General features: G+C 38.2%; 1 protein-coding gene and 1 non-coding gene across 5 annotated transcripts; both read left to right on the top strand.

The window, feature by feature from the left end:
• Positions 1-22,769, top strand: axdnd1 (axonemal dynein light chain domain containing 1). Of its 4 annotated transcripts, none has more exons than XM_036140974.1 (27): positions 1-39; positions 143-221; positions 1,537-1,691; positions 3,977-4,080; positions 4,660-4,753; positions 5,702-5,787; positions 5,881-5,937; positions 6,102-6,210; positions 6,775-6,896; positions 7,929-8,069; positions 8,267-8,371; positions 8,620-8,740; positions 8,993-9,094; positions 9,171-9,337; positions 9,452-9,521; positions 10,517-10,751; positions 12,535-12,760; positions 13,271-13,364; positions 15,810-16,000; positions 16,212-16,302; positions 16,566-16,700; positions 18,545-18,622; positions 18,879-18,914; positions 19,283-19,384; positions 19,492-19,583; positions 22,123-22,262; positions 22,336-22,769. In XM_036140974.1, the coding sequence occupies exons 2-27, from the start codon at positions 158-160 to the stop codon at positions 22,443-22,445; spliced, it is 3,027 nt and encodes a 1,008-aa protein (XP_035996867.1). In that variant the 5' UTR covers positions 1-39; positions 143-157; the 3' UTR covers positions 22,446-22,769. The 4 variants fall into 4 exon arrangements, with proteins under 4 accessions (XP_035996867.1, XP_035996866.1, XP_035996868.1 ...); XM_036140973.1 differs by having other exon boundaries at positions 1,534-1,691; XM_036140975.1 differs by having other exon boundaries at positions 15-221; positions 1,534-1,691; positions 10,571-10,751.
• On the top strand, positions 2,473-2,554 carry trnas-cga. Its single transcript has one exon. It is a non-coding gene; the product is annotated as a tRNA-Ser (tRNA).
• Positions 22,770-23,027: the final 258 nt, after the last annotated feature.

Genomic DNA, 23,027 nt, shown 5'->3' with positions numbered 1-23,027 from the left:
CAGGAAGCGCGGAAGACAGCGGAGGAGCGTCCGACTCCGGTCTCTCTGGTTTTAACTGTTACTTAAGATAAACAACCTATGTTAGACCTTTATGGCTCGGTCAAAATTGAAAGGTTCTGTCCATGTCTTCTGACCACCACAGCCTTGTTGGGTAGAAATGTCGCTGTCCACGGCCAGACCCAGTTCAGCGCCCAGCTCATCCAGGGAAGAGCGAGCAGACGGTAAATTATTCACATCCATGCCCTGCTGGGGGCTGCGGTGACAAACCGGTGCTGCTCTGCAAGAAACAAACAAAGCATTATCGGTGGCACGCCACGCATCAATTATTGGTTTAAGAAACGTTTATAAAAAACGATTCTGTGCGCTCATGAAAGTTTTTTGTGTGGTACAACTGTAAGTTCTGTGCAAAACAATTAAACAGAGGTGGGAACAGCTGCTAAATATTGTGCAAAATAAAGAGTAGTGTTACCTCATAAAACATATTAGTAGCTACAAGGAAAGAGTGGCCATCAAATAAATAAACAAATAAATAAATAAAGTAAGGGTAAAAAAGAATCTGGTGGAAAAACTACTCAAATACAAAATAACTATGTGACTAATATCTCATTTGAAATAAAATGATTTGATGAAAATGCCAAAAATGTAAAATAATGAGCAAATGCTGGTATTCTGGAGGTTTCTTCCTGTTAAAGGGGAGTTTTTCTCTCCCGTCACTACATGCATGCTTGATATAAGGGATTGCTGCAAAGTCAATGACTCAATGCAATCCACCTTTTAACCAATTTGTTTGTGTGACACTGACTTTGCAAAGTGCCTTGAGATGACGTGTTGTGAATTGGCCCTCTATTATTAAACCCAAATTGAGTTGGTATTTTCAAATCAGCAACACAAACATTTTATAACCACCTACCTAAAGTAGGCAACACATATACGTTTAAACAGTGCAAACTACTTCCAGTGACTAGATAAACCATATGCTCAATATTGACTTGCAGACTCAGCAGACAAAACAACATTAGAAAAAGGCAGTTTATATAAATACAACAAATCTCCCTTCCCCATAAACTGTGTTGGCGTCTCTGTGTATTTCTGTTTAAAACATGCTTGTTCTTCACTTAGTTAACTGGTCAGAGGTGGGTAAAGTAGCCGAAATATTTGCACAAGTAAGACTAGCATTACTTAAAAACAATGTTATTCAAGTAGAAGTATAAACATGTTGCAGTGAGGATACTCTTAGAAATGAAGTATATGTAAATGTAGCTCATCACACCTCTACAATTAAACCACTCCTAATTTCTTTTTATTATAGCTCCAACGAGCTTGACGGTCTTGTAATATTTTGAAGGGGCCTTGAAAAAAAAAAAAAGTTATTCTTTTTGTAAAACCACACAAAACAGCAGTTTAGAAGTTTTCATACGCTTGCCTGTCCACTGTAAAAAAAAAATAAAAAATACAGTGGAAATTTTCCATCAGACCTTTTGAATCCTGTTCAGTCGTACTGAGTATTTGGCTGATTTTTATTTATTTTTTAAGCGGCTGAGCTGAACATCCAGGTTACCTCGGAGATCAGGAAGAAGCAGCCACTTCCTGTCAAACCTGCAGGCATCCCACCTGAACTCCTGCTCAGCCTCTCCTCCACCGTCTCCAGCAGGAGCACACAGGGCCACACTACACATCACCGGAACTGTGAAGTACTAATATGTCTTTCTAATTTACACGATACATTGTGACTGATGCATTGGTTGGAGAAGATTGCTGAATGTTTTATACATGTCTGCCTAACTTCATCTTTAAGTGTTGACGGAATAATTTTTGGGTCTTTACTGCCCCCTTCTGGGCCTTTTGTTTATCTTGGTGTTTTGGTTTGTTTCCTTAAGGGTGGATTTCAGCTACACTTTATTTTTTGTGTACATTCTATCAAAAAAAGAAAAGAAAGCATAGAAAGTATTATAATTCAGATTTTTATTTTTACTTATTTGTTACGCTTAAACATTCCACATCATCAAACAAATTTTAATAAAAGGCAAATGGGACCTGAGTAAACACAAAATGCACTTTTATTTCTTATTTAATGCAAACCAACCTGGCTCAGTCTGAAAAAGTAATTCCTCTCTTACCCAATAACTGCGTCTGCCTCCTGTTAATGGCTGAAACAGCCATGAAGTATCAGAGATAAGTGGCAATAAGTCTTTTACAGCAATATTCTTCCCACCTTTTGCGGAGCTATTTTAATTCAGTCACACTGGAAGGTTACATGCCCTGTGATAGACTAGCGACCTGTCCAGGGTGTACCCCGCCTCTCGCCCATTGGCAGCTTGACCAGCACCCCTCGCAACCCCACAAGGGATAGACGTGTTAGAAAATGGATGGATGGATGGATGGGAGGTTTTAAGCATGAAAGACCTGACTGAGACGTTGTCCCATGAGAAGTCCTGTCATGATGGAACCTCTCAGTCCCGTTTAGAGAGAGCAGCTGTGATGGCCGAGAGGTTAAGGCGTTGGACTCGAAATCCAATGGGGTTTCCCCGCGTAGGTTCGAACCCTACTCACAGCGATTTTGGACTACGTGAAGCTATTGGGTGGAGTGATATCCAAGATGTTAGAGGAATGTAACACATAATCTGCCTAATGCATAGGTCACATTTTCTTATGATAAATAAAGAGTGATTTGACTAGGTCACTCTTAAACCTTTGTGTTATTTGAGAGAGGGTGTCCTGTGGGTCGTCTTCATTTAATTGTGTTGTTAAACAGGTTAAACATGTTTGAGCTTAAAGTCAAATGCTGTTGATATTGATGGGTCAATCAGTTGTGACACACCTAAAAAGTAATGCTTTCATCTTGCCAGTCTTCAAAGTGTTTTTTCCCCCAAAAGAGTTGGAGATCGTCTGAGAAAGGCCTTTGTGTTGCTTTTGCTCAGCAGGCGTTTTTGTTTCCATTTTCACTCGGCCTCTTTCTCATAGTTGAATCATGAACACTAACCTTAACTGAGGCCTGCAGTGCTTTAGATGTTTTGGGTTCGTCTGTGAGCTCCTGGATTAGTCGTCATTGCGCTCCGGTGAGAAGTGCTGGCAGGCCGGTCATTCTTGGGAATGTTCACCACTGTTCTCTGTGGTTTGCTGGAGTTCCAGAGTTTAGGAGTAGCTGTGTAACCATTTCCAGACTAATACTGTCTGTGGCTTTGTTTCTCATCAGTTCTTGAATTTGTCTGGAGATCAGCATGACTTTGTGTTTTCAGACAGGTTCTAAGTCATTGATTTGATTCTACAGGTCTGTTTTGTAAAATTGAGCTCAACTGTCCAAAAAAATGCAGTTAATTACAGTGAATTCACCATCTAAGGGTTGAAAATACATTTCCCATTGAGCTCACTTTTTATAGCCCTTTTAAAAATAACTCTTAATTTGAAAACTGTTTTTTGTATTAATTTAGGTTCTCTTGGTTCGATATAAAAAACTTTTATGAAACATAAAAGTTTGACAAAAAAAAGTCAAATCTGAATAAATCTGTAAGAGGTTGATACATATTTTTTTCAGATAGATTTTAAGAAAATACTTGATTAAAAACATGAAACATATCGGGCTACGTTGATAAAAATAACAAAATAAAAACTGTATAATAAAAACTGCATGTTCCAGGTTTATTTGTAAGCTCTGTTTTGCTTGATCCTTTTTATTTGCTCACTCTTATTCCCTTAAAAGCAAGATTAGTATTGCAGTGTTATATTATCTGTTATCAGATCAAATTCAATTGGTAGCAACTCATACAACTAAGCTGCTTAAACTACTGATACATAGTAACAAGTGCTTTTTATAGTTAAAATATAAAAGATTGCTGAAATGAGTTGCACCGATTAATCAAGTTTTTAAGTGAAACTGAACAGTGCTTAGATACAGTTGGTGCCACGGTTACTATTTCAGAAGAAACTGTGGATGTCCTTTCTGTCTTTTTGATGTTCTTAAGACAAATTTTCTGTACAGCGTTGTGAAGTCAGGCGGCCAGATGCAGTTTGGCATAATCCAGTTGGACGCAGCAAATACAAATACTTTCTGGAACAGCCAACATCGCTGACAGGAGCCGGCAGGTCAGTTTGGCAGATGAGACAATGGCAGCTATTTATATAAACCATTCCCACACCGGACATTTTATATCTTTACAGCCCAGAGTGTGGTTAAAAAGTGTAGCCCTATTTGAAACTCCAGTCTAGCTAATGTGCAGCCATGCTCCAACACACCTGAATTAAATGGCTGAAATTACCTTATAAGTTCTGCAGAGGCCTCTGCTTCATCTAACTTTAAGGATATAAAAATGCACAACAGATTTTACATCGTGATTGTTTATGAAGAAAAGGAAGCCAGAATGTAAAAGATGTAAAATCTATAAAAATCTTGCTGCTTCCAAATGATTTAAAAGAGAGGGAAGCAGCCAGTTGCTGTTAACGAGGAGCACTTGCGGCTCTCTGCTCCTGAGGCATAGCAGGGCATTTTGTTGTAAAATATAAGGAGTCAAAAAAGAACAAATTACTCCGTTCCTTTGATCATGACTGCATGTGTACTATCGTTGCAAGCGCTGGTTTTAAAGATGAGCAATTATTAAAAATATTACACAATATAAAGGATAACATATAGTTCTTCTTTCATTGTCTGGTGGTCTGCTCCTATAGGGATATTTCATTCCTGTGCGATGCTGTGCTTAAACAGAAGAAAATGACCCTTCTCCCACCAGTGACTGAGATGAACAGCACCAGAGACACACAGGTGAGCTGCATAAGCCAGGGGTCAACATTTGTACCCCTGAAGAGGCTCTCGCCCAGAAGCATCACTTCAGCACCAACCTCTCAAACTACCCCTAACAAGTTCCTTTGAGTTGTAATTCACAGGCTTCAGCCTAAATATGGTTATGTATACATAATAATAATTAATGTGCCATCTACCAGTATAGTATGTCGTCCAAAAATGGGCAGGAACAGGCAAAAATCTCTTCTTAAATAAATTACCAAAATGACCAGGAAACAGCCTGAAGTCATTTTGGTAATACATTTAAGAAGAGATGTTTGCCTGTTCCTGCCCCTTTTCAGACAACACACACACAGACAGAGAAGGGCAATCTGGAGAGGCCGTCCCCGATATTCTTGGGTCTTGTTTGAAATACCCTGGATTTATATATATATATATATATATATATATATATATATATATATATATGTATATATTTTTTATTGTATATATTTTATATCTTTTTTTTATTTACTAATTTACATCTGTGTACTTCTACATTTATTAGGTTTTCACCAGCTGTTCTGCACATAAGTTTGAGTTTTTCTCTGTACAACAACCTATTGGTTTTGGATTTAACCTGAGTAAAGTCTCTCCCTGAGGCAGCCATTGCCAATCGCCCGTCTAAGTAGACAAATTAATCCAAAAAAGTAGGTCCTCTGAAGGGTTCTTCTTTGTTGATATGTTTCGTCTCTTTTCCAAGAGACTTCTTGAGCTTGTTGATCCACTACCTTTGCATAGTGGATCAACAAGTTTAACGGTGGCAATCACACTTGTTGTTCACATGCATAAGAGGATCATCAGCCGATCGTTAGTACTCTAATGGCCGCTTAGAGTTCTCCGAGGGTTGAGACATGCACGCAATAACAAGCATTGTTTGAGTTGAGCATATCAATCTTATGTCATCATTCTTCCTACTCTGTCTCACAGAACTTGAGTGTCTCAGAAACTGTGATCCCAGATGAATATCGTATTGTGAAGAACAAAGGGATACAATGTCTGGAGTTGTATGAAGAGTGAGTTTCCTTAATGTTATTTACTGTGCTCCCTTCCTCTATAATACAAAGCTGAGATTTACTGATGTATCTCCTTTTGTTCCTCTCTCACAGCGCGTTTACAGTGCAGCTGAAAGATCGGGAGCAGAGGTTACGAGTCCTTCCATCACTGTGAGTCCAAACAAATAAATTAGTCAAACTGACAGGTTAGAAGTTGTAACAGTTTATTATGCTAAAACAGTAAAGGTACTTTAGAGGAAATGTGCTGGTGAAACAAACTGTAAACATTGTTACCCTCTGTGGATGTGGGCTCTGTTTTCGTGTTCTGTGTCCAGGCGGCCCAGCGGCAGACTGGAAGTGGTCCAACTGATGAGGATGATGGATGACATGCTGGAAAAGGCCGGAGTGGATCAGCAGAGCGAGGAACTGACTGAGCTGTGCCAGGAAAGTTTTGTACCTCTGCTAGTGACACAAGGACTGTAATGCATTTGAGAGAAACCTTTAATTTGTGAAATCAGAATAGGACAATAAAGCAAAACTGCTAAACAGCTTCCAACATGAAGTCAGTAAGACAGCATAATAAGCTGATTTAGCTTTTGAGGCACAAAGGAATCTTTGATTCAGAATATATATATGAAACATTAGGCCACCACTCCCCTGTTCTATATATATTGACATATACATATTTATGTTTAGGAATGAGGTAGCTTTAACATTTGATGCACTGTAATTTGAAAAAAAAATTAAAAAATGTGAAAAAAACGTGAAATTTTTTTGAAATATATATAAAAAAATTAACACATTTATGGAATTTTTTTCTCCTAAGGATAAAAAGCTTAACTAATTTTCAAGGTCGTTCAAGGAGTAAGAAACATTGAAAATGAATGCCTTCTTTATCTGCAACATAATACACAAATAGTGTGTACAGTTTCTGTGCTTGTTAAATTTCTTTCTTTCATTACCACCAAAATGCTCTGAGACTTGAAGGTATGCTGGCTCGTTTTACAGCTTGAGGGCCTGTTGGAGCTGGTGAAGACGGAGCAGAACATCTACAACATTGTTTTCCATGAACTGATCAGGCAGGTGACCGTGGGCTGTGCTGAGAGAGGACAGCTCCTCGCCAAACTCAGGTTAGCAGCCAAACCTGGGTTCTTTTTGATTAACCCTACTGGCCTAAAAAAAACAATTAATACACAGACATGTATGTAAAATTTTTTGAAATTAATGAATACTTTATTGCAGTAGCAATATCACACTGAATAGTCAAATGTTTAATGTGAGTCCATAGATTGAAACATGACATGTCAAGATTCAACAAACGTTTCCTATGTTGCTGGTGAAGATTCTCAGTCATTCAGGTCATGGTCATTCCAAAAAAAGTAAAAATAAAGCAACTAGACTTGTTTTCCATAGTTGAAGACGTTTTGCTTCCTCTCCAGGAAGCTTTCTCAATTCAAAATGTCTGGAGTAATGTGGAGTACCAAGCTTTATACCACTGCCACCATTGTTCCTGCAAGCCAGGCCAATAACAACCCTACCAACTCCTCATTACAGAGGAGTGGACCAGTTTCGGTTCAATCTGCTGGCTTAATGTCTTTAACGACCGCCCATTACTAAGGGGTGGACCTGTTTCTGTTGCATTTGCATGTTGTCTAAGCCATTACAAGGCCTTTGTTTTGGCAGTGGTATAAAGCTTGGTACTCCACATTACTCCAGACTTTTTGAATTGAGAAAGCTTCCTGGAGAGGTAACGAAACGTCTTCAACTACGGAAAACAAGTCCAGTTGCTTTGTTTTTACTTTTTTTGGAAAGTTTCCTATGTTGTAATTATTTGTACCCCAACAAACCCTTTGAACAAAAACAACCAAAATATTTGTTAAACTTTACTCAGTATATAAACTTTACCTCGTGAAGATGATTTTAGGTTTTAGAAACTTTCAGGTAGTAACTAAGCCATTACTACAGGCTGCACTGTAGCACAGTTGGTAAACTGGTGCAGCAAGGCTCAAACAGAGGTTAAAGGTTAGATTTTGCAATGTTTTTCTTTTTCTAGGGCGATATTAGAAGAACCGTTTTGTAAGAAGCACCTTTGAATTTTGTAATAAATATGTTCCTGTACTGACCCAGGAGCGTAAGTTTTTTTGTTTATGTTTTTATTTCAGACAGCGGTACCAGTCTCTCCTGGACCGAATCCCCCACCGCTTGAGGGCTTTACACACCGAGGTGGTGGCGCAGCGGGCTCTGGACCGCCGCCTCGTTGAGGAAATCTACCGCATCAAAGCATCCATCCAGCAGCTAAACATGTGTGTAAATCAGGGTCAGATTGATGAGAGAAAACAAGCAATGTTACTGTGTCGTATAATTAGGGATATTTTAATAGACTGGCTGTTAGGACGGGATAAATAAGGTTGTGTGTTCAAATAATAGCTCGTTTAAACAAAGACGGAGGTGAGAGACGTATGTCTCATTTTCATGTTTTGCATGTGTATTCTCTCCTTAGGGAACTTTCAAAAATCAGAGACCACGATGCGTTAGTTTCCCATCAGGTGGAGCGAGCACAGCAGCAAGTGACTGAAGGCCTCAGAGAGACTCACAGCAGCTCAGAGTCAGTCTGGCAGACCTATAACAGTGATTAATGGCACACTACACTGCCATTCATCAAGTAAATTAAAGAAGACTAAATTGTACTGGTTGTACAGTAATTGCTATACCTAAGTATTTTTTTAGCGTCAACATAAAACTTCCTTGGCCATTTTTTTCTGTGGTAGATCAAAAATGGGGCAGTTTTTATCTATGCATTTAAACACTTTCACAAAAACATTAACTGTAAAATGATAAATGTGTCTTTCTAAGTGTTGTCCAGGGTTATCACCAGCTGTACGAGCTCCACAGAGCTCGTCTAGAGGATCAGCTGCTGCAGATGACTGAAGAAAAAGACTGTTGGAGCCAGTTCACCTTCAGTCTCGCACTAAAAGTACAAGAAGTCAATATATTGTGTAGTTCTTTTTTTTCTACTTTATTCTTTTTTCATCTGTACTGTCTTGTGATGTTCCAAAATCATATATGAATCAAATATATCCAATAATGGCTAGGCTTAAAAAAAATTATTATCTACTTCACCAACAGCAGTGGTTATCGGTCACTTGTAACACAACAAGCCCAAAAATTAGGCATTTAGTTGTAAATTAGATTTAAGATCAGCGTTTGACTGTTTCTCATTTCTCAGGTGATTAAAGTGAAGAAGCTTCATCTTGTCAGTGAGCTACATGTCAGTGAGGATGGTTGGTTCAAGACAGCAAAACACTGCCTCCTCTACATCTCCACAAAGGTGAAAGTAAAAAGCACACTCTGTCCTCTCCACCACAGGTTTCAGTTAACATTTGACTGTGCCACTCCTACTGTAGGATACACAAGATCTACATAACATACTGGAGTTAACCAACTACTGGAAAGAGCAGCTGATTGGCCTCATGTCACAGCTGAAGAAAACTGAGCATGCTCAGTTTGCACAGGTCACCTCCACGCAGCAAGGCATCGCCAAGTGGTCTCTTTTCCTCAACACGAAGAATAAGTAAGAAAATCATTTTTAAGATAAACTTCCCGGAAGTCTATATTAATCTTATTTTGCACTTTTCTTGACACGAATACGCATTCTTCATACAATGCCCGTTTTTTTTGTTACTAGCCATTCTGATCCAGAGTATGACAGAGCAGCAGTAGAAGCAATTCATGCAGATTTAAAGCAGTGGTCACATGTAAGTCAGTACATTTGATTTATTTGCCTTCTTAGTTTTTTTGGGACGTTATCCACTTGATAAATCTCCTTAGATAATTTTACCATTAAATTGAACAAGGATACACACTATTTACATAACACCTCCATTACGCTGTAATTAGAATTAAATCTGCCTTGTCTTTTATAAGCATTTCAGTACATACCGGTTCTGGTCCATAGCTTCTCCGTTACCACTGATCAGATCCAAATGGTATCTTATGACTTCTTTCAACATTGAAATAATGTTTATAGTTGCTCAGAAAATGTGAAAAAAGCATTAATACCACTCAAAGAATTAATTTTTTTTTGCAGGAAACCTGTAATGTATTTTATTAGGATTTTATGTGGCAGACATAAACAAAGTAGCAAATAATTGTGAAATGGAAGGAAAATGGTACATTGTTGTTAACATGTTTTACAAATAAAGATCTGAAAAGTTTGGCAGGCTTGTATGTTTTCACCGCTCTGCTTCGAAACTTTAAAGAACCTTCTTTCACTTCTCTTACAGCTACATTGCAAATGAGGTATGAGTCTACCAGCTTTTTATATCTAGAGACTCACACTTTTGCCCATTGTTCTTCGCAATATAAGTCACCGTCAATCAAATTAAATGGAGAGTTTGTGTGAACAGCAATTTTTAAGAATTGCCATAAATGTGACTTGTCCTTGCAAGTTGTTTTATTTTTAACAGACATGCAACTTTTGCAGCGCCAAACATCTTATTCAGCTGGACTGAGGGCAAAAATGGCTCTTTGAATTGTAAAGACTGCATACCCCTGGTCTAACACACAAAGTCTCTATAACATACATTAAAGTTTGTGGTTGTAAGTTGACAAAACTGAAAAAGTTGAATAGGTTATGAATACCCTTCTAAAAATCTAGTGGGCTTTCTTAGACCCAGCGTTCAAAAATTATATTCAGTTAATAGTAACGTTTCCTTTTTGCCCTGAGGTTTTACCTTGCTTTATCCTGCAGATGCTGGCTCTCCAATGTGAGGAATACCAAGGTGAAAAACAGCTCTTGTTTCAGCAGAAACTGAATGAACTACGCAATGTCCTGGAAAAATGGCTGGATACGAGTCTTCAGCTCTTTGAAAGACACACTCCTCCTGATGCTGAGTCTGTTCATGGCCTGCAGACCATAAGAGAGCTGGACAGGGTCCTATCAGAACTCCTCAAACAGTTTGACATTCAAGTCAGTGGGGAGAGCGGTGAGAGAAAATATTGTAAACTTGTAGTGTTAATGACGTGCACAGCTGATTGTCACTTAAAAGAGCAGTAAGCGAACTTTCATTACCATATATTTCAGACTATAAATCGCTCTGGAATATAAGTCGCATCAGTCACAAAATGCGTCATAAAGTGGAACAAACCATATATAAATCACACTGGACTATACTCATTTATTTAGAAATTTATTTCACACAATCCAAGACTAACAACTGGCATTTAATCTGGCAGGACAATTTAATAAATTACACAGCTAAATCCACAACTGGCTTAATAACATGGAACATACCTGGGAGGATGAATGGGGTAAATTAGCAACTCCAACCAGCAAGGTTTAATGGACTGTTACGCTAAAAGTTGTCAAAATTACGGCTAAATTAGACAGCGAGCGTAATGGTGCTTCGTGCCAAGCTAACAGTACGGAATGGATGTTTCAGAGCAACATAAAGCTTACCAGCATCAACAAACTTGTAAACCACCCGGCCGATAGACCAGTAAACTAGCACTAGCTGTTATTAGCTTCACAGACAGCCCAATAACAGGGTTCTGTTGCGGTCTGGGCCCTTTGAGCTGCGTGAACGCATACTGAAATGTGAAACATCATACAAACCTGTGTTCTGTCTTTGCTGTCTAAGTTAATGTTTCAATTACTTTTTAAGTTAGGGTGACCAGATTTATCTAATGAAAACCGGGGATGTCTCTGATTTTGTTGAAAATATCTGTCAGGGGGTTGGTTTGTTTTGCATGATCTGCAATGCCGACGGGGCTGGGAAGGCGTCTCTGGCTCTGCTCCTTTATTACGTTGGGACAGTGGCAGGACCGGGTAAATACCGCTCGTTGCGCTAAACTACTCCATCATGATACACTGAAATCTGGGAACTTTTGCTGGGGACAGGTCATCAAAAACGTCTAGTGACCCTATTTTAAGTGGTACATGAGCAAGATAGTTTTCACAAACCTAGCGAATCCTCTTGTGGCTATAGACGGTAATGTTTACTCCTTGGTTCATGCTGGTCAAGATGAATTACCATTTAAATTTAAATGTCGCACCTGAATATAAGTCACAGGATCGGCCAAACTATGAAAGAAAGTGCGACTGATAGTCTGCAAAATACAGTATTTTAGATAGGAATCATTAAAAAATAGGTATTGAAGAACTAAAGGTAATATTTTAGATGGACCATGTACGTCACACCGCATCTCTCTATAGATAGACTATGTACGTCACACCGCATCTCTCAATGTTGTTCTCCAGTCTCTTATTTACATAGCTGTGCCGGCCGAGCGTGCATGTACGTGCATGTGAACAGCTGCCAATGAGGGCTTAGCCCCTCCCAGCCCTAAAATACCACCGTCAGAGCAGCGCAGCGCTGGAGCAACATGGCGGAGAGCACACCAGCAGATTAAAAATGTTCTCTTGCTAACAGCATTATTAAGTTCTGAGTTACTCACTTCTTCACTAGAAATGTTCCTCTGAAAGGTGAGGTAGTTTTGCTGTGTTTTTATCCCTTACAAATATGCCCATAGAAGGCAACGCTTGAGAAGGGAAAGCAAGGGCTGAGTAGCGGCTCTAGTGGAGGTAGAGAGGCGTGGCTTGTCACACATCTTGTTTTGGTCTACCGTCAGTGCTCAAGCACCACCTCGTGGTGAAATATAGCTTATTGCTCCTTTAAGTTTATTTTATGTTACCTCATTGTTGTCAGGTTATCATTATGGCCTGGACAGAATAAATATACTGAAAGTCATTTAGGATAATTTTTGCAGGGATCCACAGACTGATTACATCACTGGTTGGATTGATGGAGCTGTGGGTCTCCAAAACATACACTGATATTAAACAACCAGCGGCTCGGAGTGCAATGGCCAAATCTGATTGGCCTAAACTAGAAAAGGCAATGTTGGACTGGCAGAATCTAGCAGAAGAGATATTGTTGCATTTCTCCATCGCACAAACAGAGACCCAGAAGGACAAAAACAAACCTGACTTATAGTAAGTTTTTTTCCTATGTTTTTGCTGCCTTCTCAAATTTGTAAATTGCAGTCTCTTTAGGCACACTTTAAATTATGATTTGAGAAAATGCCTCAATAAATATAAAACTTCTAAATAAAGTTGTACATCTTCAGGAGCTTTTGAAAATATATTTTTATAACTTGTTCATGGTCTAAGATGAACGCTGTTGTTAAGGTAACAACCATTTACTTATTTGTCAAAAGTAGGTTTTCAACTTTACATATTTTGTTTTAATTCCTTATAAAACATAATTGAATCATTGTGTTTGTTGATCTACTGTAGAATAATAGCATACCATGGCAGAACATGTGGCTAGTTTGTATAAGATTTTGAAAACCAAATTAAAGATAAGAATTTAAGAACCCTGCAGTCTCTCTGTAGATAAATTATTACAGGAATTAGGGCTGCATGTGATTTTTATGCATGATTGTCTTCCTGTATTCTTTATAATTTTGGTAAATTTCTGTGTTGTGTTGTATGTTCAAACAGCAGAGCAACAACAAAGGCGTTAGATGATGTCCAGGAGTTCGTAAGCAGCCTGTCCAACTTCACTGAGAGTGAGAACCAGAAACTGCAGGAAGAGGTGCGTTTTAAGCGCTCCTTAGAAAAACGATGCACTGTGTTTATGGTGGATTCTTTCTCTGCTCAGAAATGTAAGCATCTAAAGTTGAAAAAAGTCTAAAAGAACAGCCATCAAAACTGGAATTCAGTGTTGCAAAGTTGGAAGTCTCCTGCTGTGCTTGTCTTGGAAGTTGGCGGTCGGATCTGAGCCTGAGAGTTAATCACATTCTTAGTTGCAAGTCAGAAAAACTGGTTGTTAGGGTTTTCTTGTGGTGCTTCCAGTAGCAACAGAAGTAAATTTTCTCTTTATGCTTTCAAACACAAAATAACAGTTTAACAAACCAGGTCTAGATACAAACCATCAGAAGGGTTGATTAATTGTTTTCATCCAACAACATTCAATTTTCAATTCAATTCAGTTTTATTTATATAGAGCTATAGAGTGGAGAGGAAAACTCCCGCTTACCAGGAAGAAACCTCCAACAGAACCAGGCTCATTGTGAACAGCCATCTGCACCCACCTGAGAAGACAGAGCAGAGACACAAAAAGAACACAGAAGCACTGATTCAGAAATACTTTCTATGTTAAAGAGGGTAATAGCGGACGATCTGCCCCTCAGGATGGCGTCACAGTTAAACAGAACACCAGGCCAGATGTAGCTACTATGAAGAGAAAACATACAGAGTGAAAATAAAGTTAAAAGTTGAAATAACAACAAATAATACAAAATTGGATAATAGTAGGAGAACTCAGCAGAGTGTGAGAAATACAGAAATAGAAATAGGCCCAACTTTTGCTACAGTTTCAAAAAGTCTGACTTCAAGGGGAAAAAATGGTGTAAAAAATGCAAGAAAAAAAATACTCCAGAAGTCAGATTTTGAACTGATAGTCAGAAGTTGCAGAGCAGCCCCAAGTTCAGTATCCAAGATTAGTGCTGTGCATAGAAAACTTAGTGAAAGTTTCAGATATAAACATTTTATTAGTACTTTTAAATGCTTGTATTTTATTAAAGTCATTAAAATATCAACAAAATATGTTGTCAAATTGTATTGACTTGTAAGCGCTGGTATTGCTGGCTGCCAACATTTCAAGAAATGGCAATATTGGTTTAACGACTTACAGTAATGGAATCTCGGCTCGCCAAGAAAATCTAATAGAACGGCTGCTGAAGTCAAGATTCAAACTCAGGAGTGTCAGACCTCTCTGTCAGAGTTCAACACCCAATATGGCCCCTGCACAAATAAAAGGCAGCCACAGCGTTGGATTTATTTGCACAGTTGCACCCCTGACACCAGTGTTTGCCACTGTGTCTCTGCTTCTCTGATGAGATGTAACACTCCACTGTTACATCACAACAGAGGCAACACAGTACAGTTTAATCTTTATTTATGGAAAATAGAGGGACGTTCATTATCACCTTTTACTGCTAATAGTAGTTTGCTTGGCAAAGTCCACTAGTTTTCTGATTTCCAGCCACTGACTACAAATGCTCATCTCAGGAGTGAGTTTATTCCCAGACTCGATTTCCAAGACAAACACAACTGCAACACACACCCGAGTTGAGCAACTTTTAGTTGCGAATCAGAAACCAAATGGGATTGGCTTATCGCTCTGTTTGGTCTTCAGACAAACAAATATTAGCAGTGCAAGCTGATGACAATGTTTTTCTCTGCACGGCAACTCATATTTTCAGTGTTCACAAATAGAGATTATATGCTACATTGTGTGCCCTTGAAGCAATGAGATACTACCCGTCAAAAGTGGAACTGAATAGTTTAAACCTGCGACTGTCACAGCATTTTGTTTGGCAGCCGTATTGAATCTAAACTGAAGGTTGGGACGGGATTTGCTGAAGTAAGAAATGTGGGGTGGCGTGTCGCATAGAGGTAGAGCGGTCCCCACATATTCAGAGGCTATTGGTCCTCACCGCAGCTGTTCGAGATTCCATTGCCAACCTTGGCACCTTTGCTCCATGTCTTCTCCCCTTTCCTCTTTGCCCACTTCCTGTCTGACTACAGTGACAAAGGCCTCTGGTGCCACAAAATCTTTCAAAACCAAAACTAAGAAGTACACAGAAACAAAGTACTTTTTCAAGAGGTTAAGTTATTTTTCTCAAAATGAGCTGCTCTTGCTCAGTTTTGAGCTGAAAGGGTAATATTTAAAGTAAGAGTGGGAGTAAATTGTACTCTTTTTAGACTGTTTCTGAGTAAATTTTTCTTAAATTTGAGTAAGTTTTACTCAGACAACTTATAATTGCAAATGGTTCACAACACTATTGCATCTTCACTTGCACAGATATATTGCCCCATAAATGTGGTGCTCACTTTTATTCAATAACTGCAAGTTACTGCAAGTTAGACTCTGTTGGGGCCAGAGTGTATAACTAAGTAATGCTTTGTTCACTTTTTTCACAGTTGACTTTTCATGCTGTAAATTTGTACGTTTTAATGGCGCCTCTCCTTCCAGGTGACCTCTCTTCACACAGGTCGAACCCGCTGGATGTTGGATCTGTTGCTTGCCATGATACCCGACCAGAATGAGGAGGAGAACAAAGATCTGAACCATGGCTACGTTCCACAAATCTCACTACAGGCTTTAACTGAGGATGCAGAAAGGCTTTCTGAGAAACTGGTCTATTTTACCAGCATTATTAACAGGTGTCGACAACTTAGTATCACCCACTTGTTGTTGCTGATGTTGATGTAGTAGACGCTGTTTAAAACAGTGGTTACTTTATTCTGTTATCATTGCAACAACAAATTTCTTTCTATATGTACAAAATGTTCAATATGTTTCTTACTTTTAAGTAAGGAGATCAGGTTTTTCTACAGTATCTATACAACAGGAAATGTTCTATTTGTATTTTAGATCATGCACCTTAATTTTGGAGGAGAAGACGGCACAGGACCCAAATGAAACTGAGATTGAAAATGAGACTAAAGAGCTCAAAAAACTGCAGGTAACTGAGACAACAGCATCTTTCCGAATTGTACTGCAGCCCTAAGGTTTTTGGAGATGTTTTAGAAGGCCAGCGCACAAGACTGTAGTTATGCAGCTGTTGGTCTATGCCAGGGACGTCCAAAGTAGAGCCCCCAGCAGCATAATGTAATAAACAGTTGACCATGCAGCTAAGAGTACTTGGTATAAACATTTCCGTGCATGTGGTTTTGATATGAACATTGAGACAACCATTTATTCGCTAAGGTTTATTTCTGTCCTCAGAGAGACTGTGATAATTGGGCGGATAGCTGCAAAATACTGCTCTCAGGAATTCATGGGAAGTCTGAGGAGGAACTCATCAAGCAACCAGAACAACCTTCCAACAGCACTGAACCAGCACAAATCATGGAGACTCAGGTGTCAATTCCTTTTTAAGGCATCCCAGAATAGTTTATTAGTCCAAGTAACCTTATGAATGAAGGATTTCTTAGTTTTTAATGGGTGAGCTTTTCCCTCTTTCTAATTCTGAAAGTGGGCACAAAGACGGATCTGCTTCTCACAGATGTAGAGCTACATCTTTGCTGCGGCACTTCATCAGTCACTCAAAAAAGACATTCGCTTGTTGCATATCACCCACTAAATAAAGTATGACAGACTAACAAAAACAAACCGTGTGTACTCCAAACAGTCACGTTAATAAAGCATAAGGCTTTTATTGTAAATGCAAATCTAAAATGCCGATCTTTGATAATGCAGCGCTATACATATCTCCATGAACATGGGAAGGCTTGCCATCTGCATTGTTTACATGTGAGATGTAGTAATAGATGTTCCTGCTTCCACACAGACAGGTGTCTGTTTGACAATAGTTTTGTTTTATTTTCTGTTTATTTAAATTTTTTTAAATAAGTTCATTCATTGTCAAATAGGCTAGGGGTCTCATTTATAAAGCACAAAATGAGACCTGAAACTTACATATGTCACTTTTTGCGCAAAAGTAGGGATATATAAAAAAAAAAAAAACTTGACGGGATATGTGCGTTCTTCATAGCATCTCTGACCCAGGCGTACGGTCATTTTGGAGACGGGGGAAAGATAGTAAAGTGGTGAGTTGCAGCTCTGTTGTTCAATTTCACTCCGTATCAGACTTTAGTCATAGATCAACTTCATCATAAGCATTCACAACTGCAGTGTCATTCATGCTTACACTGGTAACACATAACTATACTGAAGGACCTTTCAACAAAATAAAAATAAATCCCATAAGCCATCCTAAATCTTAAATAAAAGCTTGCACAAGATTTTAACCATCACATTCCTCTCCCCGATGATCACCAGGGTGACGCGTTCCACAGATTATTGTGACAAGGTGAGAAGCAATTCCTTTAGTTGCTGTGAAACGGTCAAATACACTCCTGCGTAATGCTGCGCGCTGGAAGCACTGGCACTGCTGGAAGACCTTGTAAATGGCAGAATTAAAGGGAAATGAAGTTTCAGGGATCAAAGATTTTCTGGCTAATGATGATGACTGACCAGGATGCCGCTTCAGACTCCGAGCATTTCATTTTGCTATATCCTACAGAGGAAAGTGGGTACACCCCCCTCTCAGGTGCTGAAAGGCTGCTCTCCAACCCCCAGAGCACAGTCCACCTATGGCTCACACCGTCCATCTGATTCGGAAAAAGACTTTTTGCAGTGTTTTTATTTAATTGAAATTCTTTTGGGGGGGGCAAGGTAGGTGTCACCAGTGCAAGAATGAATAACGCTGCGGTCTTGAATGCTTATGATCAAGAGGATCTATGATTAACGTCTGATATGGAGTGAAATTTAACATCTGAGAGGAATCCTCATGCTGCAACTCACCACTTCACCATCTGCATCACCAAATTTCCCCCCACTCCAAAATGAGCGTACACCTGGGTCAGAGATGCCGTGAGGACCAAACATTTTCCCGTCAAGTTTTTTTTTTTTTTTTTTTAAACAGATCCCAACTTTTGCCTGGAAAATGACGTACGGACTTTTCAGGCTCCATTATGTGCATATAAAAGCTTTTTAAATGAGACACCTGGCTGTTTGTATTAGGCAGAGTGTGAGGGAAACATTACAGTCGAGTGAAAGTAATTTATTTGGTACAGTAGAGGAAGTTTCTTAATCATAAGTTTCTTAATCATGCTGAATCTATAGAGACATTTGAATCTGTTTTTATTGTCCTGTTCCATATTTGATTCTAAGTGTTAGCTGGGTGCTTGTGTGTGCTACAGGTCACTGAAGATCCTGTGATGGAGCCAAGGCCTGACACTGAAAACATCAGAGATGGGGCCGAGCCAGAATCAACTGAGGTTAGGGATATGAACTAAAGGAAGGATGCAGCCTCTCTGTCACAACACTTTTACCTTTGAGATAACTACAAATAATGTTAACCTAACACTGATTCATGCTTCCTATAATATGCTCAGTGAAGAATTTCAGTTTTTCATAATTATTAATTTATTTTCAGTAGTTTGTCTGGTTTCTTTTTAGATCAATTTGTTTACCAAGTCCATGAATTATGTTTGTAAAAAATATCATCATAATGTTCCTTTCGTTCCTTTTTAGAGAACGGATGAAGAACCTGAAACGCAGCATCAAGAGGTCTGTCAGATACATAACACACAAACTTTATTTATAAAGTGCCTCAAGACAACCTCAGCTGAAACAAAGGGCTGCACCTGGCAAATCGCTTTTATAATGTGATATATATATATATATATATATATATATATATATATATATGTATGTATGTATAAGGATGATAAAAGATGAAACCAGTTTTAAAACTGACAAGGTCAAACTGAGCCTTGTCAGAGGATAGAATTGTGTTTTGCAGTCCTATAAATCTAAAGAATAAATTGCAATATCAGCATTCTTGTTAAGTACAAATAGTTTTCCAAATGGGAGCCATAAAAAGAAAGTCGCTCGTTTCTTCATAAAGTAAAATTGTTTACGCTGTCGTCCTGCAGAGGGAGCTAACAGATTGCGAGAGGCCTGTGCTGAAGCTGATTGGCTATGATGGAAACATCACTCAAAGATATCTGGATGACAGCTGTGTCCAGCTGAGTGGGGTCAGATGGTCTAAAACATTGATTTATTTATTTTATAATTGGCAGCAAAATATTACGTTTCTACTGAAAAGTTGCCTGTCTGAACTCAGTTTTTGTGTGTTTATCAGACCGAGGAGCTGGTTGTGTCTCCAGTAACAGAAGAAGCTAACAGAGCCTTTAGTGATCTAACAACAGTGGTTCTACTGCAACAAGAACTAAAGTAAGAAATATTTCTTTAATTTTCTGTGCATGATTTAAAGCTTTTAGAAACTGAGTAAAACGTACCATCCAAAGTTTACATTGCCTTGAAAAAGTACACCCTCAACCTACTTGAGGGTGTACTTACTTGGCCCATAGGAACCACAAACCCTTATGGATTTTTTTGAGAGTCATGCATATTGTGAAGTGGAAAGAAATTATAAACAGTTTATAAATAGTAACATCTTTTTTTATTTGTCATGTTTTTTAATGTGTAGCCTACTTAGTCATATGCAGTAAAGTAGAATATGGGTTCCAATGAGGCTCATCTGTCATTAAACGTACCGTTTAAAAATAACAACCTGTGTTAAACATGCTTTTCATTAAGCCTACATTTCTGTATTAAAAAGTTTTTTTTATTGGTTTGATATAATATTCATAGCTTATATGCCGTGTCTTCATTATATGTAGCAAAACATTAACAGAAATAAGAGTTTTAAAACATCAGTCTGAGTAATCAATCTATATAATCTGTTTACATTAGTTATTAGTTACTAAAACAAATTGACATTTCGATTGTATTTTAATTTATTAACTATGACTGTATGCGTTCAGCTCCCTTTACTCTAATACTCCTAATTAGTACAACTGAATTGTAAATGAAGTCCACTTGTGTGTTATTTAGTGTCAGTGTAAATACAGCTGTTGTATTGAAAGCTACAGAGGTTTGTAAGAGAACATTAGTGAGCAAATAGCATCATGAAGACTAAAGTACACACTAGAGAGGTCATGGAGAACAAGTTTAAAGCAGGGTTGAGTAAATGAAGAATATTTCAAACTTTGAGTGTTCTGTGGAGCTCTGTTCAGTCCATCTGGGTATAGGCAAGGCAAGGCAAGTTTATTTGTATTGCACATTTCAGTAAAAAGACAATTCAAAGTGTTGTACCCGAACAGAGCATAAGAACAGAGCATTACAGAGGAATAGACATTGCAATGGAATAGTAGCAGTAGGTCAAGATATAAGACAAGCTGGACTACAGAGGTCCGTGGTATCTGTGGAGCAGCACTGTGATCCACAGCTCAGGTGGAAGAATTTTTTAACAGGATGATTATTATTTTTACATGCAACAAATTTTGCCTTTATGGAAAACTGGGAGGAAGAGAACCAAAATAAACCCTATTTGTGTCAAACTATGCAGTGAATATAGAAAATATTTGGATGAAGGCACTTTGGTCAGATGAAATCAAAGGGAAGCTTTTTGACCCACATGCACAGCACAATGTGTAGTAATCTAACACTGATCATCCTGAACATACATCCTCATGGTTAATCAGGATGGTGGTAGCACCATGCTGTGAGATGCGTTTCTACATTTAGGGGAATCCTGGGAAAAAGGGGACTCCAAAAGACTTGAAACAGGGGTAGAGGATCACCTTGGACCAGGACGAGCACAATAAACACACAGCTACATGGAAAGCTTTTGATGAAAGCATATTGAGGTGTTGAAATGGCCTAGTCGAAGTCCACACCTGAATCCATTTGAAAATTAATGACAATATTAAAAAACATACTTTTCTCAGATCTCTCCAGCCAATCTACCTGCACTACAGCTACTTTATAAGGAGAAATATGTAAAAAAAAAAAAAAAAAAAAAGTCAGTTTCTAGATGTGCAAAGCTGATAGAGACACATCCCAATAGACCTGCAGCTGTAACTGCATAGGAAGGTTGCTGAATGATGTATTCAACACAAATGCTCACCACTCTTAACATCTTCATTTGTAAAATATATCATTCTCCTTCCACTTCACAAATATGCTGTACTTTGTGTTACTTTGTCACATGAAATCCCATTATTAAAATGTACAGTCACATTCAATACATTTGAATATTATTGAAAAGTTGATTTATCTTAGTAACCACTCAATTCACAAAGTGAAACATATTATAAAGATTAATTACACACTGACTGTTTTCAAGCCTTTTATTTTTGTTAATCATGATGATTTTCTGCTGACAGATAATGAAAACACAACATTTAAGATTAGACTATTATGTCAGACCGATAAAATAGGCATTTTTATTACAGAAATACGATCTTAATGAAAAGTATATTCATCACCCGCTCAAAGGTTGTTGTTTTTCTAAAGTTATTTTTTACTTTAGAAACTGACCAAAGAGTCTATGCACATTCTAATTTACTGGATATTAATCTATTTGTGGGTCTGAGAAATTGTGAAAAAGTTAATTGGAACAGATACATTTGAAAGGCCCTCTATTTCATTAATGGCATCACTAGTATTTTTTTTTTATTCAGTTTTTTAAATCTATAAGATTGTGCACAAATAGCTTTTAAACAATACCAAATAATCCATTTGTGCCAAAAATGATGAACATTTTACAAAGTAAAACTTATTTGGTAAAAGAACATCAGAAGTAGAGACGGATGACTTTTTAGATTGACTGCCTTGAATTATTCCTGTGATCTACAGACAGCACAGCCTCTGTTAAGTTGTACACCCACAAAGTAGAACCATGATGAATTTCTCATGCTTTGCTCAGTTATTCTGAGGAGCGCGCAAGGAGTGCTGAGCAGCGAGCTCTGGAAGCTGAGGAGGCTCTGCATGCAGCTCTGGAGAAGGTTCAAGACCTGGAGAGACAGCTGCAGAGTGGACCGGCTCCGGGGCCTCAAGCTGAAGATGGTGAAACCTTGTTAGATCCTAACTAACACAGAGATGTGCATCAAAGGTTGCAATGCCTTTTTTTATGTTTCAGAGGTAAAGAAAACACCATCTCCTCCCCCACCAACAGGCACAGCACCAGCTTCTCCAAAATCACCTGTAGGGGAAGACAAACCAGCGAGCACCATAACGAAGACCAAGTAACGAGGATCTGACATGTGATCAAAACTTGTGACTCCATATGTTTGAGGCTGTCTTATTTATTTGGTTGCATTGAGCGAAGAAGAAACATATCATCATTAACAGTTTACAACCCACAAGTTTTCAAATTGTGAAGCAGGAATAAAGAAAACTGAGGAAAGCAGAAAAGCTCACTAATAAGATTAAGAGTGTTGTGTATACATTTACAGTATCAAGAAGTTTTCTTTTGTTGCATTATTGTTGTAAAGGATTTACTTCACTTCATGTTACTATTTATGCTGAGGATTTGCTACCTGTGGCATTTTTTCAACCCCGTGATAAGGTCAATATGTCTTTTCTTCCAGCTGAAAAAAAGGTTTATGCATATTTTCTTTCCGTTGTTTCCTGACTATTTATAAATTGTAATTAAAATTATTCATATAGCTCAATATTTTTTATATTTCTTATTTGAACAGGAAAGAAAATATACTGTAACTGTCCATAAGATTTATGACAGTGAGGCTGAGTATTAAGAAACATAAAGTTAAAATGTTAAAGTTTAAAAAACTTCTATACAATAATAATTGTCCAGCCTTTTGAAGATAA

The sequence above is a fragment of the Fundulus heteroclitus genome, chromosome 9, assembly GCF_011125445.2.
Source record: "Fundulus heteroclitus isolate FHET01 chromosome 9, MU-UCD_Fhet_4.1, whole genome shotgun sequence".
NCBI lineage: Eukaryota > Metazoa > Chordata > Actinopteri > Cyprinodontiformes > Fundulidae > Fundulus > Fundulus heteroclitus.
The sequence above is the reverse complement of the archived record's forward strand: the minus strand, read 5'-3'. Positions and strand labels throughout refer to the sequence as shown.

Coding starts and splice junctions, on each gene's coding strand:
- axdnd1 (XM_036140973.1), top strand. CDS start 158: ATGTCGCTGTCCACGGCCAGACCCAGTTCAGCGCCCAGCTCATCCAGG. Junction 8,070..8,266: donor TCCATCCAGCAGCTAAACAT/GTGTGTAAATCA, acceptor TTCTCTCCTTAG/GGAACTTTCAAAAATCAGAG. Junction 12,761..13,270: donor AAAAACAAACCTGACTTATA/GTAAGTTTTTTT, acceptor ATGTTCAAACAG/CAGAGCAACAACAAAGGCGT.